The sequence below is a fragment of the Anopheles cruzii genome, chromosome 3, assembly GCF_943734635.1.
Source record: "Anopheles cruzii chromosome 3, idAnoCruzAS_RS32_06, whole genome shotgun sequence".
NCBI classification, from domain to species: Eukaryota; Metazoa; Arthropoda; class Insecta; order Diptera; family Culicidae; genus Anopheles; species Anopheles cruzii.
This window is the reverse complement of record NC_069145.1, coordinates 30,848,359-30,862,152: the sequence shown is the minus strand read 5'-3', so window position 1 is coordinate 30,862,152 and position 13,794 is coordinate 30,848,359. Positions and strand designations below refer to the sequence as shown.

General features: G+C 49.9%; 3 protein-coding genes across 3 annotated transcripts; 1 reads left to right on the top strand and 2 right to left on the bottom strand.

Moving 5' to 3' along the window:
- Positions 1–87: 87 nt before the first annotated feature.
- LOC128273567 (uncharacterized) lies at positions 88–2,584 on the top strand. The gene is made up of 3 exons (XM_053011562.1): positions 88–523; positions 595–844; positions 1,693–2,584. The coding sequence occupies exons 1-3, from the start codon at positions 113–115 to the stop codon at positions 2,430–2,432; spliced, it is 1,401 nt and encodes a 466-aa protein (XP_052867522.1). The 5' UTR covers positions 88–112; the 3' UTR covers positions 2,433–2,584.
- A 1,570-nt stretch (positions 2,585–4,154) lies between these two features.
- On the bottom strand, positions 4,155–6,080 carry LOC128270208 (polyserase-2-like). The gene is made up of 3 exons (XM_053007611.1): positions 5,843–6,080; positions 4,831–5,734; positions 4,155–4,755 (listed from the first exon to the last, which is right to left on the bottom strand). The coding sequence occupies exons 1-3, from the start codon at positions 6,078–6,080 to the stop codon at positions 4,155–4,157; spliced, it is 1,743 nt and encodes a 580-aa protein (XP_052863571.1).
- Positions 6,081–7,310: 1,230 nt separating this feature from the next.
- Positions 7,311–10,347, bottom strand: LOC128272984 (uncharacterized). Its single transcript, XM_053010886.1, has 6 exons — positions 10,047–10,347; positions 9,163–9,231; positions 8,403–9,076; positions 8,082–8,341; positions 7,846–8,014; positions 7,311–7,789 (listed from the first exon to the last, which is right to left on the bottom strand). Exons 1-6 carry the CDS (start codon positions 10,263–10,265, stop codon positions 7,507–7,509), a joined length of 1,674 nt encoding a protein of 557 aa, XP_052866846.1. The 5' UTR covers positions 10,266–10,347; the 3' UTR covers positions 7,311–7,506.
- Between the last annotated feature and the right edge of the window lie 3,447 nt (positions 10,348–13,794).

The window sequence follows — 13,794 nt, the reverse complement described above, 5'->3', positions numbered from 1 at the left end:
TAGTTCTGCGTCGGTGAGCTTCCATTGAAACCGAGCGAGGCAAGTCACCAAGTCGCGTGAAAAGTGATCCCCTCGGCCCCTGGAGCAGTGATCGCTACATGCCAGCCGGGCGATGTCAACGGCACTGAGCAAGGGCTCATCCCGTGCCCTGAGCAAGATCGTTGAAGACGATCATCCGCCCAAGGAGTCGACGGCGGCGGCACGGCGGTCCAGCAATGACGGGACGGCTTCGGACGAACAACTGAGGCACTGCTTCGTGCCAGCAGACGAGGCGGGATGCCTCGGACTGCACCTGAGCCGCACGCCCTGGGACCCGTACCCCTGGGTGAGCGGCGTGGTCGAGGGATCGTGTGCGGCCCTGGCCGGCGTCCGGATCGGTGACTGTGTCCTGGAGGCGAATGGCGAAGATCTCCTTGGGCTGAAAGTGATCGACATCGCGAAACGTGTGCGCAGCCGACGAGCGAGCCGTTCGAGTCCGGCCGGCGTCGGTTTGTTGCTGTGGAACTCCGGCTTCGAGAAGAACGTAAGTGATCGTTAATCATCGGCGTACTCCTTGATCAACTAACGGACGGAATCTTTCTCTCGTCCATCCAGAACCTTAATCCGCAATCGTTATCACGCTTCGCCAACTGCCTGCAGGGGATAGCCGGGCTTTTGGAGTGTCCGGTGTGTCTGGAAATCATCCGGCCACCGTCGTGGCAGTGCACACACGGGCATCTGATCTGCACGGCATGCCGGGCCAAGACTGGCAAGTGCCCGATCTGTCGCGAAGTGCTTGGTCGTTCCCGGTGCATCGTGGCCGACAAGCTGTTCCACTATCTGGTGCAAACCCTCGGACACGAAGGTAAGTAAAGAGATTCACTTCGGGTGCGATGTGTGCTGAGCTAAGGTTATTAGATTACCCTGATCATAAGATGTTTGTAAGGCATAGAAGGTTAAAGTAATTTTATGTGTTTAACCATTTTAGGAGATCCTAATGTCAGAAGCTTCAATCCAATCTAATTTTAATCTACCCCAAGCTAATAATCATATTATTTATGAATAGTAAACGAGCTATTTTCAACAAATGCAGGTCTCTGTAAAACCAATACCATATTACGAATGTGTGTAACAATAGAGCTTGATAGAGCAATCGATTTTTAGAATTGTGTCATGATGCGTAGATAATTCACTTCCAATCACCATTTTAAAGTATCATAACCATGCATGGTTCCTAAAAATACAATGCCTAATTAAATTCAGTCCATCGATTCATTCATGGCTGGTATACACTCCATATTCATAGCTGACGATCCACTTCGGTCATGAATATTTCTCAGCAGTCAGCAGTTGGCAGTCGGAAACAAGTTTTAAAAATAAATAACGTGCACCCTGTGCCAGGGAACGACATCAGAACTCAGGTGCATTGTTTCTCACGCAGCAACAGACCCTGACGCCTGTCGATCGATATTTTAATTGCCTTACGAGCACATGAAGAAACTGTGGAAGAGTTCCGTCTCGCATTGAATCCTGCTCCCTGAAGGTGGGCTTTTTCTCCATTTTCTTCAAGCTTGAGGGGCCATCGTTCCACTGGTTCCAGGATTTGCTCTGCACATGTTGTTACCTTTTTTGTTCATTCATTATGAGATAATTAATTAAATTCCTTTTTCCTTTATTCGTTCTCCTTCTATTAATCCATTACTGGGCCAGCAGCTGATCATGCACCGACGGACCGAACGACCGATGCACACCTGCAGAAAGAGTCTCACGCACGGCGACTGCCGCTAATGCTGCGAGAACATCAACGGCGCCACCAGCAACAGCAGCAGCATCAATCTCATCACACGCATAAACACGCATTCAAATTGAAAGCAAACATCGGCCCTAATGGGACCGAGCCTGCGACAGCAACGGGGAACTCAGAAGCAGCAGTGGCAGCATCATTATCCGAGGCTCGCTACCACTGCCCGACCGGTCAGCCATGCCCTCGTATGGAAAATCAACATGACATTCTGATTCACTTGCAAAAGTCCCACCAAACCGGCGTCGTGCAGCACTACGTGACCGCCGGTGACACGGTGGACGTCACGCTCGCCGACGACGGACCGAGCGGTTCGCTGCTGGCCTGCGTCGTGGTGATCCCGCGGACAACCGCTCCGAAGTCCACCCACGGCCAGGTGTTCTTCGTAACGAAGTTCCGCTGCCCCGAGCGACCGGCCGAGTCCCTGTGGTGGCTGTGGTACCTGGGAGACGAGTCAGCGGGACACTGGCAGGTGCAGTTGGCCACCACCACCACCACCGGGGCACCGCAAGAGGATGTGGCCGCCCCCTGGTGTGGACGCCCCGTTTCGCTCGAGCGGAGCCGTGCGGAGGTGTTGCGCAGCAAACAGTATGTCCGCACGAAGGCTGACCGGCGTCAGATCCGCGTGCGGATCGTCGGCGGCACAGCGTAATGAAGAATGCATCGTGTGCGGCTTGCGGCCCTTCGCGCAAAGACTGATAAAGCCACCCAAACGCGACCCCTTCCGAAATTGGGAAAATTCGATGTTTCCCGGGCGCCGCCTTCGATACCATTTAGCGTCGTTTAGTGTCTTCCGACGACACTACGCTGAGCAGCCTGTGATCCAATTTAGACACAATCTAAGCAGATGAAATAAAACTGCAAAACTTGCGTTTGATACACAAGAAAACATGTGTTTCGCGACCTCTGAGGGCAGAAGCCACCTAAGGAGGGCTCTTTCAGAGGGTCGTTAACAAATCATTCACTCGGAAAGAAACAACGACCGCGTAGCAAATGGTAACAACCGCACCACAATGGTAACTTTCTCGTTACGTTCGTTGAACAAAGTGCGTTCACAAAACAAAAAAATGTAATAGTTTCGCAACAACCACATGAGCGTATCAGATGGAATATATTGCTTGAACGTATCAGTTATCTTGTTCGAAAACAGTATTTAAAAAAACATTCTTTAAAACGTTTTTGAAACATTGAATAATGTACGCACACAACTTTGTTGCTTAACCTGAGCGTTGTGGGAATAAAACTGTTTACGCACGCTTCGGTCGAGAATTTGCAAACATTTTATTTTCAAATATAAGCAAGAGTTTCAACCGAAAAATTTAAATTTGAATTGCAGGCGGTATGGGAGAAATATTTCCTGTTTAATATCTGGTAAAATATTTCAGTACACTGTGAAATGTACTTATGCGAAATGAAATGTTTCCACTTGAGGCCTTTATCATGCGAAAAGCCTTTTTTGAATGTAAATGGCTTGCAACGGTTGATTGCTGTCAAGCATATAAAATCAAGGGCTCGCATTTATTTAGTTATTTATTCTCTGTTGTTATGTTTTAATATTAAGAGAGCGTGGTTTTGCGCAGTAATCAGGATAAAACGTGTGTGCTTCGTGATGGTCAAAAGAGAAGTGACAACGTTATTATGGACGCTAACGGTTGCTATATTCCAACATTTAATTGTTCACCTAACTTTTTTATGCAAATTTCAATTTATGTGTTAAGTTCGCTTTCTGCTAATCCCATAGCATAAGAGTTTAAACAAGGAGTTGCCACTGTCGTATAAGATCGGACGAGGTCGTTCAATGATGGTGTCAGGCGCTCGCAAACGCCCAAGCAAACTTGCGTTCTGCAAGGAGAATACTCCGCAATGAGCGGCAAGCGATATGGCGAGTTGGCCGATAGAGCTGAGGTATTTAGGCACTGGAGACTGGCTACAGCCAACTTGCTTTTCAGCTGCAGAGAGCTAGCACTAATGTACCATAACGAAATATAAGCACATGGACTTCTGCTGTAAGTATAACAATCATGTTATCCATTAAAAGGTGGTGAAAAATTGCATTCCTGCCTATCCGGTCTTACCACAGAGACCAGTATCGGCGGAACACCACAGGTTCTCCCGTATGCAGAGCAACATTTAAAACAATAAATTGAAAAATTACCTTATCAAAATTTCGGAACTTTGTTCCGAAAATCAACCTTAGGCAGTTTATGCGGTAGCCTATTAAGCAATTAAAACGAAACGAGGTTTTTGTTTGAGAACAGTTAGGCTCGTAAGTCCCATCAACCGTAACATCGACCTGATTTCTTATCTCGAAAAGTGACTACATTCTGGAGAGTTGACATGAACATTTGTTAGTTGGAAGAAAAAAGTAGGCATTTTATTCGTTTATCTTACTTAGAATCCAGTCCATGTAAGGGCCAATGTACGTGTACACATCAGGATAGGTATGAGTGCATTTTTTGGGACCGTGGGATAGTAGTCCGTGCATCACATATCGGTCATCGTCCTGCAGTTTCTGTACCGTCTGCAACGTTGCAGCCGATTTTGGGAAACGACATGCTGCGGAATTTGCATCCTGCTTGAGGCAAAGCTGGTGGAAGGTTTTTTCCAAATTGATCGAATGTTGCGTATAGTTCGCCTGACACTCGACCGAATCGACGATTTCTCGTTGCGATCGGAGAAGGGTGTTGCCACCAATCGGCCACGCGGTGAGCGTATAGCTTGTCGGTTTGTGGCTACGCAGGTCGTTGGTGACCGGGAGACAGATCGGCTTGACGTTGCTCTGCGTGATGATGGCTTTTTCGCGCAGTCGCAGCAGGGCTATATCATTGGCATACTTTGGTTTGTTGAAGTCCTGGTGGACGATCGCTGATTCGATGCGAAGGACTTGCGTTGGTGGTGCGCATTCCTGCTGCCCGTTCACCGTTGCACAGTCCCTTGATGTAGAGAGATCGTAATCACCAAATCGTACAGCGGTTCTGAAACAAACAGGAACAGATGACCATTCGGTAAACTTTCTACTATTCATTTGCCGTTTGTGTGGTAATGCTTACAATCTGGAGCGTCTCGGAGGGCTGCTGACACAGTGGCCGGCCGTTAAAACATATCGGTCACTAATTAAGGTTGCGTGACAAAGGGTTTGCCTTTCGCGCTCTCCTTCCACTGCGTACTCGAGTAGACCCATCCAAGGGTAGCCCAAAAATACCTGTCTGTCAAATTCGGGGGTATTTACGTAGCGATTTGTACCACAGACATCCAGGTTCAAAAGACGAAGTTTGGGGTTTCGGTCCACGCTCGTGTGAACCGGATCGCCACTGGGACCTCCAACTTCATTAGCCTGTCGTAAATTCTTCTGGATCCAGCTTAGGTACTTCGCCACATCGGTAAACACTGTGTACTGGGTCGGGTCACATACGGACTTTTGATCACGCTGCGGTATGAACGACACGAGACCCCGAATGTACCACACATCGGCGTAGTTGAAAACCATGCCACCACCGCTGTCCCCGTTGCAGGCACTCACTCCATCGCGATTCCCGGCACAGTACATCTCCGGCTTCAACTTGAAGCTGAACGCACCAGGATTGCTGTTAATGCACGTATAACTGTCAACGACCGGAATTTCCGCATCTTTAAGGTAATCCGACACTACATCTTTTTCGTTCAAGCCGAACCCAACGATGAACCCTTTCATTCCCACGATCGACTGCAGATTGGTATCACGGTTCCAGAGGCAGACAGGTTGAATGTAGTCTGAGTAGGTGATATCGGTGGCTAGTTTAATTATGGCAATGTCGTTCGCAAAATCGTCGATGACAAAACCTGGATGGTGAATCAGCTGATATGCTGCGTGCTCCCGTCTTCGTGTGTCGGCTATTAAAAATCGGTTACGACCAACATGAACCGACAGCGTCTCCACGGCCTTCAAACCGCCCGGCGTTACCACGCAGTGTGCAGCTAGAAATGGTGGAGCGAATCAGCTTCACGTGAAATGCTTTTAAGGGATACGGGAAAAAAAACTCCCGTTTACTTAACAGGCTTCTTCTTCACGCCATCGAACCTTACTCGTGAGGATGGTGTTCTGGTCTAGAATCGATCCGCCGCAGATGTATTCGAACAACTTGGCTTTACGTTCAAACAAGGCTGCATGCCACGGCCAGTAGCCCGGTTTAGCTTCCTGGCCCTTGTGGATGAGAAACGTTATGTTTACTTGTCGTCGGCCGCAGCTTTGTCCCGTACCCGGTGCTATCAGTAGCACCAGTGTGCCGAATGCTGCTATTGTGTAGCTCCAACACCGAGCCATGCTAACAAACGATAACCTTTTTGACTCACAAGTATGCCACAATACGTAATGCAGAGGGATCACGGAATTCCCAAACTCGCTACCAAGGTAAACACTACGTCCGAAATGAAAGACGCTCGCGGACCGATCCGGACTCGTTGGGTTGTTGACCACAACTGAAACCACCCAGCCGGTGTAATCCTCGTTCAGGCCGCTAAGGTTGTTGCTGCGGTGTTCATCACTTCTAAGATCGACGATCGTCGTAATCTCTGAAGTCTTCGTCGAATGTTTCTCTCTCACTCCCAGATTGCAAAACTGGAAGTTAAACATAATCGTGTGCAGGACGGTATGGCCGTGATTATCATATTAAAATGAATGCTTCCAACAACAGGGGTTATATGTAGCAGAATACCGCGTAACAGCAAAATATAAAACTATACAGCACTGGTTCACCGCCGTTCGTAGTGTTCATGTATGTGGAAGATTATCATAGAGCTGAATTGAATATTCAATCGCAAGAGCTCCTCGCGAACGGTTGGTCCTTTGAATAGTGGTGCGTTCGAACTATTGCAGTAACCGTTGCCTTTGGTCTAGTAAAATCGAAGCGATGACTTCGCTAACGACCTGTCGTACGGGCCACCAGCGTAGAAGCAGCCAGGTAGCTACCGAGGAGTTCATCCGAACGGTACACCGGTCTCTGACTCTCGAGAAGACGGAGACACCCGTCATTAGGAGCCACAGAGCGGCGCGCCAGCACGCAAGCGTTGACGTCGGCTTCTGGGTGGATTGCAAGTCGAAGGAGACCATCCGCTGCCGATCCGATGTGGTGAAAAGGACCGACCGAGCGACGTGGGTCCGGAGGACTCTGATGCGGAACTAGCCGATACCAGCGGTGGGTTTGTCGCGTTATTCCTGATGTTGCGTGCTGGGTCTACATGTGGACTTCCAGTTGTCCCAGGTGTTCTCGGGCCATGGACTTTTCCGAGACTACCCACAAGGCGATCCCCTAACTGCACCTGGTGCCCTTTGGCAGGCCGTTTTGCCGTCCTGTCGACGGCTCGCCGGCGATTTGAAAGCTCGTGGCTCCTTGGGAAGTTCCAGTGGCCTAACTTCGAATTAAATAATTTCTCAATTTTCGAAGATCCATACATAATCTGAACGTAGCTTGCATAAATTACAAGTATAATCGGAATAGAAGCTCCGAACTGTGACTTCGACCTATTAACGATGAATAATATACTTTATTAACACAACACTCTTTAACAATACAATCCGCTTTACAGTCAAGTCAAGTCAGACACTGGAAGCCATCTGCTCCTTTAGCTCCCCACTTACCAACGAAGGCCGAATCGTTCGACTCGGATGGCATCATCGAGAAGCTCTCGGAAGGTCACACAATTGTCGGTTAATTATACCAACATAAACCAGCATCTTGCAGGGGGGGCGCTCACAAGTCAGCCAACCGTTTGACGGACACCTTCAGCAGGATTTCCGTGTCGGGGCTGAAGGTGGCCCGTATGCAAACGCCCGTGTAAAACACGCCGGCCTTCGTGTGGACCAGGTCGTTCCACGACTTGTCCACCATCGAGTGCACCTCGGAGCGGGAGATGAGCTCCTTGCCGAGGATCTGGTCGAATCCCTCCTTCCGGATGATAACCTCCAGGGCGTAGTTCTTCGCCTGCTCCGGTCCGCCCTCGAGCAGCGCCGACAGGAAGATGTCACCGACCGTGCTGTGGAGTGTGGAGCATTAGCACAGGTCACTAGCACCCAGAAGCCCACTTCTTACCTAGTGTCGGAGATTAATTTCAACCAAAATTTATAGCCATCGAGCACGAGCAGCAAACACGCGTTGTCGACTGGCGTCCTCGGAGGCAGCGATATCTCGGCCGAGGCCGTCCCGAAGGATATGACCGGCGTCCGGTGGTGCACCGTGACGTGATCGTGTAGCTCAAGGGCTAGAAAGGGAGGAAGAAACCGTCACCCGGGAGGTCGGCCAATAACTTAGCCGCGTAATGGGCTTACCGACGATTAAGTCGTTACAGTACTCGCCGCACGGGCAATGATACGGGGCTTCGGGGGTGTCCGAGCCGGCCGATGGCAGCCGGGCGGGGACAGTCAACTGTATGCCGTGCTCCGGAATGCTGCTGAGACTTTCGGCCGAAGCGTTGCAGGACATCGATGACGTCGGACGACGCACGGTGAGACTGCTGTAGGACGCGGATAGTTCCGGAGCCAGCCGGTTGGCCGAAGGGCACCGAAGGACCGACACGGAGTTGTCGCGCCTGTAAACCGGATCACAATTTAGTCCCGATGGTCATTCCCCTGACGGGAGGCTTCACTCACTTGAAGATATCGCTCGACGAGAGGGATAAGGACTTGCCCTTCGCTGTCTGCAGGTCGCCCACTACGTCCGGTGGCGGTGGTTGCGGTTTGGCCAGGTTGTCCACCGAGCTCGCCTTACCCATGATGCGGGCTAGAAACTTGTGCGTGTGCGAATGAAGCGGTCGACCACTGGCGGCCGTCAGCTGGCCCTCACTGTTGAAGGGGCTTCTCTTCGTCCCCTCCGGAGGCGGCGCACGGCGGGAACAGCGCGCCCCGAAGAGCCGCTCCCTGAGACGGCCATCGGAACCTTCGCTCAGGTTGAACGCCTCGGTGATCGACTGGAAAACCTGCTCCGCGAGCAGCGAACGGCCGAGGGTGTAGCGCTCCCGACAGATGGCGCAGCGATCGGCGCGGACCCGACACCGCGAGCAAACCAGGTGCCCATTCTGACACTGGAACACGGGCGGAGGGATCGTGTCGAAGCACACCGGGCACTCCAGGGCGGCCACGATCGTCTGCATGCTGGCGGTGAGCCGTTCCAGGTTGATCGGCATCGGGCCGCAGCAGAGCGACTCCGGGTTACAGGCCGGTTCCATGCCGGTGCTCCACAGGAGCAATGTCACGATGTCTGTCTTGGCCCGGACCAGCGCGGCCACCTCCGAGATACGCATGCCGAGCACATCTTCGTTGTTGACCTTTGGGAAGTCAGCACCGGTTAACATGGTGTGGAGGAAATGAGCGAAAGCTTCCCAGACCCAGACCCGAGCCGGAACAAGCTTACCTCCAACACGCAGTCGCCAACCTTCAACCCGGTAACCTCGGCCGGAGAGTCTGCATCGACACCGCTGACCTACCGTCGAGCAGGCGAAATAAATGGAACGAAAAGCAAAAACAACAATCAACTCAGGCGGAGCGCTGTAGGCGATCGAAAGAAGCTCTCCTTGAGGGCCCCCGGATCCGCAGATCGAACGGTTCGTTTTCGTTGCGGCGCCGCACGAGAGAAGGTGAAGGTCACCGAGCGCGATGGAGCTGGGGCGAAGACGTAGGTAATCGGCGCAGGAAGTGAAACTTTGTCGCATACGATGTACAGGGATGCCGATTTAGGGTGGATTGTTTTTAAACTTAATTGGCTCAGGGGTTGGTCACCGTTTTGGGAAAGAAATTGAGGTAACGAAATGGCCCAAATTGATTTCCAAATGGCCCAACATAGGAGCACCGGAATGTGTTGAGTAAAGTTCACGAACTGCCGCAAGAAACATTCCAAAAGCGTAACGGACCGTGAAGTTCGCGTGCCACAAAAAGTGCCAAATATGTCCCAAATACTCGAAGTCGATGCGAATTGTAGATGTGACGTGGCTTTCTCTTTGTACCGGCCAAGGTCTGGCTCAAGGTTTGGGGTGGGTTTTTCAATGTGCTGTTGGCCCATCATGAGGAAACAACACAATCTATCAAACCAGTCTTTCTGAAGGCGCTTTGTCCACCCGATGGGACCGTTAGTCAACAGCTTTTGATTGTGTGCTGTTGGCCAAAGAGATGCCGCTACGGCACATAATTCTCACGTCTTCGCTAAAAAGCCAGTTTGGGTGACCTTGGCAACAAGATGTACCACCAGCTCTCTGAGGCACTGAGGTTCCGTTCAAAAAGGCCCCCAATTGGCCGACCTACCCAAGGGTACGGATCCCATTTACTGCGCGTCAGATGGAAACCGCAGGAGCCATCGTTTTGCCTGGGAATGTGCAGGATGCGGACGGACGGATCGTAGTGATCCTCTGCGCCGCCGTTGGCGACAGTGGTTCCGGTCTGTGGTTCGCCGCCATCCGGCTGCGGCTTGCTGATGGCCAGCTTCGGGAGCGAGTTGGACTGCGCGAGCTTCGTCTCGCCCATCTTACACTGAGCCCACTGTTCCTTGATATAGGTTCCACAAAAAAACGGATCACAATTCACTGCCGCCTACAACCGGAAGAACCGTAGCGTCGCGGGTCACGATCACGGCACGATCTACGCGGGCGAACGTTTGAAAGGAAACTGACGCTGCGATCGTCGTTTCGGGCGCCGAAGTCACCAAGTGCACCACTCAGAAACTCATGGTGGTGGGAGGGAGTCGTGGTCGGCGCACGGCGTACTTCTCCTTGCTTCACGGCCACGGCCAGCAGCATCCGGCACTGTTACTGTTTGCGCATTGTTGCCGGCTGGCGTCACGATCGGGCGAGCGTTCAATATCAACCGGTTTATCGATAGATCGATAGAGCTCACCCCAGCCAGCATTGGGACTCAGCCGTGGCTCGCTCTTGACCCTGAATCGAATGTGACCCACAGTCTCCGTCGCACCGCGCGATGGCGTTTAATGACTCGCATTTCCGAACGGAACTCGCGGCGCCGGGGCAAGATGGCGGTCACTGGCCCCACCGTGGACGAATCGAAGACCGACGGAAGGCGGTGGAAAAGGAGAGTGAAAACACGAGAGACTCCATAGACCGCTCCCCCCCACACTGTTTGATGACCCAGTGAATGCCGCCCGTGGCGTTACGCGACGTTACCGCGCACGTGGCCAATTAGTCGTAGCCGACGTACGGCGCAACATAACCGGAGCTGTTCAGTACCGTTCAGCATGACAGCCAAGGCTCGTTAACTAGTGGCCATATGCCTACGCCGGGCGGTCCTTTTGCCTTTCAACAGTGCGCCAATAGAATGATCCGCAGCTCGGCAAACATTACATAACCTCAGGCAACGAAGAGTGTCTTGCAATGGATGTCGCGGAATGGTAGTCAAACACAAAAATCGAACCCAACGCGATCAGAAAGAAACTTTTGGGGATTGTTTGTGTACTGAACTCTCTCACATTGAGCTGTTTTTATGTTTCATTGGTGTCCCCAACGTTAGCTTTGCCGTTTCTTTCGGTTCCCGAGTTTCGAATTAAAAAAAACACAGCGGATTTTTTCAAGTCTTGCGCTACTGTATTCAATAAAAATCATCTGTTTTTTATTGTATTTTGATAGATTATTTTTTCGTCCATTTCTCTTTGAAACATTGCTTCGTCCGTTCATCGCATGTATCGGTCTCACTTATGCTCTCCTGTACACCTGTGTGAAATGATCTTGCCGTTATTATGTTATCAACGTGCTCCCGCTCGACGGGCTTCCACACTTCCACTCCCGTGTTTAACGTTTTCTGTACAATTGATCGGTTCTCTCCGACCGCTTCGCCATGATCTGATATTGCTCTGATTTGCTGCGATGCAAATTGAGTTACGGTTCGACGAATCAAAACACAACTCGGTCGATATTCTGCCTTATATCGGGACAAAAAAGTGTCGGCGCCATGCTCCACCGCAAGATTTACGATATTTTATTGTCCATCGTGCGGAGATAACGAAACGCGAAGCGACAGGGAATGAGTTATCGTGTTTGAAATTGCAGCCAGCCCAAAATGTGTTTGCGCTTCAATTTTGTCCCGTCGGCGGGAGATAGATTTTGATGATGAGTTTAGCGCCAATTCATCTTTGCCAATTTGCTCCAAATCTTTATCCGTTGGCGAACACGCTGCTTACGTTTTCTCCAATGAAAGTTGTTCAAACTGACGAAGAGAGAGTGTGCCACCAGCCCAGTGTTGGTGGCGCTACCCACAACCGATGAGAGCTAAACACAGCCGCGCATTTGCACCTTTGTGGCTTGCCAATGCGATGCCCGAGTCGTTTTGAGCACGTGAACGGCTACGGCTTCAACCGCGAGCAACAGTGAGGCTGGAGGCTTGGGGCAGCACAACTATGCGGCCCCTCATTATCTAATGTTTGCCATCTTGTCATCTTCACTTCAATAAAATCCTTCTTCTGTCCTCCCCAGCCTTTTTCTCGCAAATGAGCATTTTCTCCTGTGTGTGTTGTTGTTTTCACGTGGTTTATAAATATTAATTTAATTAATTCAAAGAAATAAAGATAGAAATACATGAAACAGAAAAGTAGAAAAACCAATTACCTACTTATGAATAACTCATTTGTGTTTGTGTGTTTTGTGTGCTAACTTCATGTCGTGCAAAATCCCGCGCACTCTCCATACGGTCATTCTTCCTGCGCGAGAACCCTTAAAGGGGGCTTGCTTCTCGTTTTCGGTGTTAAATTTTACATTAATAAGCATTACAATCGCACATTATTTCGCTAATCGTCTAATCGTCATCGCTTTATCGAACACGCAACAGTACAAAACAAAATTGCGATGAATCGCAGTTTCTTCGAATCGGCCTCGGCTACCCGGTTTGCCGGGAACAGAAGGTCGCGGGGTGGACCTTCGAAAAGGTCCGTGTCTGAAACAGATTAACAAAGAAAAGACAAGCCAAATCTTCATCGGCCTCATCCTTTTTTCGCGCGGTGGCCGATTCTGGGACATTTTGAATATTAGTTATTCTCATTTGTTTGATTTTTGTGTTTCGTTTGGTCGAGTAGAATAAATGGGCAAATTATTTTCTATAGAATCCCGGTGACACTCGGTGTCTACTCTGTTTAGCCTGGGGGTTTAGGTCTATAAATGTCCAACACTTTTCGGTCTTTTACCACTTGTTATGCACGGGGTTCATTTTGTTTTGTTCCTAAAATTGTATTAACCAAAACAAACTAAGGCGGAACGGAAAATAACTAACACTTCTTTTGGGACTCGAAAACTCGTGGTTCTCGTTTTTCTTTAAAAGATTTCCATTTACGGGTCTCTCCACACACACACCACGCTTTAGAGAGGTCCGGCTCTTCCTGTGGTCCGGTGACGTGTCATTAAAACCATTCGCCTCCAATCCAAATCAGCGCTCGCTACTTTCTTCGTGCGAAAGTGGTCTTTTTATGTGCAACACTTTTCGATAATGAAAAGTATGCCTCTCGAACCACAAACGGATATTCCTTTCAGTATAATATGTATATGTTTTTATTAATCTCTTCCACAGTCCAGGGCTTCTCCGTGGCTAAATCTGTGTCTTATATCTGTCTGTAAATTCATCATTGTTTCGGAACCTTGAGTGCGCAGCAGCAAATGGTAATGGTCCGTGGTTTGCTTTCACTGATTTTGATTATTGTTTTGGCTTTGTCACTTAAAGTTTTGCTTGCTGTTCGTGTGTTACATATAGGTGTGTGTGTTGCTGCATTCTTATATCGTACTGGTAGCACATTCAAATCAACTTCACGTCAAGTCTCGCATTAAAAACATATTCCATTTGTAGCTTTGTAATGCGTCGACGACACACTTGTCTTCGTGCGCCTTAAAAATTGAACCATTGTTAAAAATGTGGTTTGTGGATGCGTTCGCAATTGTTCGCACCATTTGCCTCCCCCGTTGCTACCGCTGAAACTTTACTGGTTTGATAAAACGGTCTCAACAACGCCCGCCCATCTTTGCTCTATCTTATCGTTGATAATCGTTTTCGTCACACTGGTACA

Excerpts from the sequence above, each read along its gene's own strand:
- LOC128272984 (XM_053010886.1), bottom strand. The coding sequence starts at position 10,265 with ATGGGCGAGACGAAGCTCGCGCAGTCCAACTCGCTCCCGAAGCTGGCC. Across the intron at positions 9,232-10,046 it reads AATGGGATCCGTACCCTTGG|GTCAGCGGTGTCGATGCAGA; the intron begins GTAGGTCGGCCA and ends GCTCGACGGTAG. Across the intron at positions 8,342-8,402 it reads TCGTCGAGCGATATCTTCAA|GCGCGACAACTCCGTGTCGG; the intron begins GTGAGTGAAGCC and ends TCCGGTTTACAG.
- LOC128270208 (XM_053007611.1), bottom strand. The coding sequence starts at position 6,080 with ATGGCTCGGTGTTGGAGCTACACAATAGCAGCATTCGGCACACTGGTG. Across the intron at positions 5,735-5,842 it reads CCAGAACACCATCCTCACGA|CTGCACACTGCGTGGTAACG; the intron begins GTAAGGTTCGAT and ends CACCATTTCTAG. Across the intron at positions 4,756-4,830 it reads CCTCCGAGACGCTCCAGATT|AACCGCTGTACGATTTGGTG; the intron begins GTAAGCATTACC and ends TGTTTGTTTCAG.
- LOC128273567 (XM_053011562.1), top strand. The coding sequence starts at position 113 with ATGTCAACGGCACTGAGCAAGGGCTCATCCCGTGCCCTGAGCAAGATC. Across the intron at positions 524-594 it reads ACTCCGGCTTCGAGAAGAAC|AACCTTAATCCGCAATCGTT; the intron begins GTAAGTGATCGT and ends TCGTCCATCCAG. Across the intron at positions 845-1,692 it reads GCAAACCCTCGGACACGAAG|CTGATCATGCACCGACGGAC; the intron begins GTAAGTAAAGAG and ends CTGGGCCAGCAG.